Here is a 754-nt window from a genome sequence, read left to right on the forward strand (position 1 = left end):
GGTTACTGCTAGCATGGTAGCATTAGCATAGTGTGGTTACTGCTAGCATGGTAGCATTAGCATGGTGCGGTTACTGTTAGCATGGTAGCATTAGCATAGTGTGGCTAGCAATAAAGTTAGAATGATAGCATTAGCATGGTGTAGTTACTGTTAGCATGGTAGCATTAGCATGATGTGTTTAGTATCAATATTAAAGGGCATTGGCTGTTAGTAGCAGTAGAATTACTGTTATGTGTTACCAAGCTAAAATCAATGTTAGCATGCTACCATTGATTAGCATTAGCATGTTTCAGGCTTCCAACTGTTTTATTTTATAACTTTTCCAGATTAAATTTTCATAAATGTCGTTTCAATAATTGCATAAATTCCCAACATTTAAGTCGAGTCCAAAGCAGAAGAATCAGTTCATCAGACATGAATTCATTTTCTGATTTTTGGATCATTTCTGACCCAAACCCGAAAAGTTCTGGTGCGACCCGTTTACCCGCGCCGTCGCCGACAGGCTCTGGACGATGAAGACGACCGGACTGGGAGCAGACTTGATGACGCTCACCGCCTCCTCATGACTCGCCGCCCGCAGGTCCACACCGGACACCTGAGGAGGAACCAGAACCAGGACTGGAACCAGGACCAGGACCAGGACTGGAACCAGGACCAGAACCAGAACCAGGACTGGAACCAGGACTGGAACCGGAACCAGAACCAGGACCAGGACCAGAACCAGGACTGGAACCAGAACCAGAACCAGGACCAG

The 754-nt window shown here is 46.0% G+C and overlaps 1 protein-coding gene across 1 annotated transcript in view; it reads right to left on the reverse strand.

Moving 5' to 3' along the window:
• The window catches only part of patj (PATJ crumbs cell polarity complex component), a 45,441-nt gene that overhangs the window by 20,353 nt on the left and 24,334 nt on the right, over nucleotides 1–754 (reverse strand). The window contains 1 exon segment of the mRNA XM_017304248.1: nucleotides 485–595. Coding sequence (XP_017159737.1) covers nucleotides 485–595 — 111 coding nt within the window.

Source organism: Poecilia reticulata, linkage group LG4 (assembly GCF_000633615.1).
Source record: "Poecilia reticulata strain Guanapo linkage group LG4, Guppy_female_1.0+MT, whole genome shotgun sequence".
Lineage (NCBI taxonomy): Eukaryota > Metazoa > Chordata > Actinopteri > Cyprinodontiformes > Poeciliidae > Poecilia > Poecilia reticulata.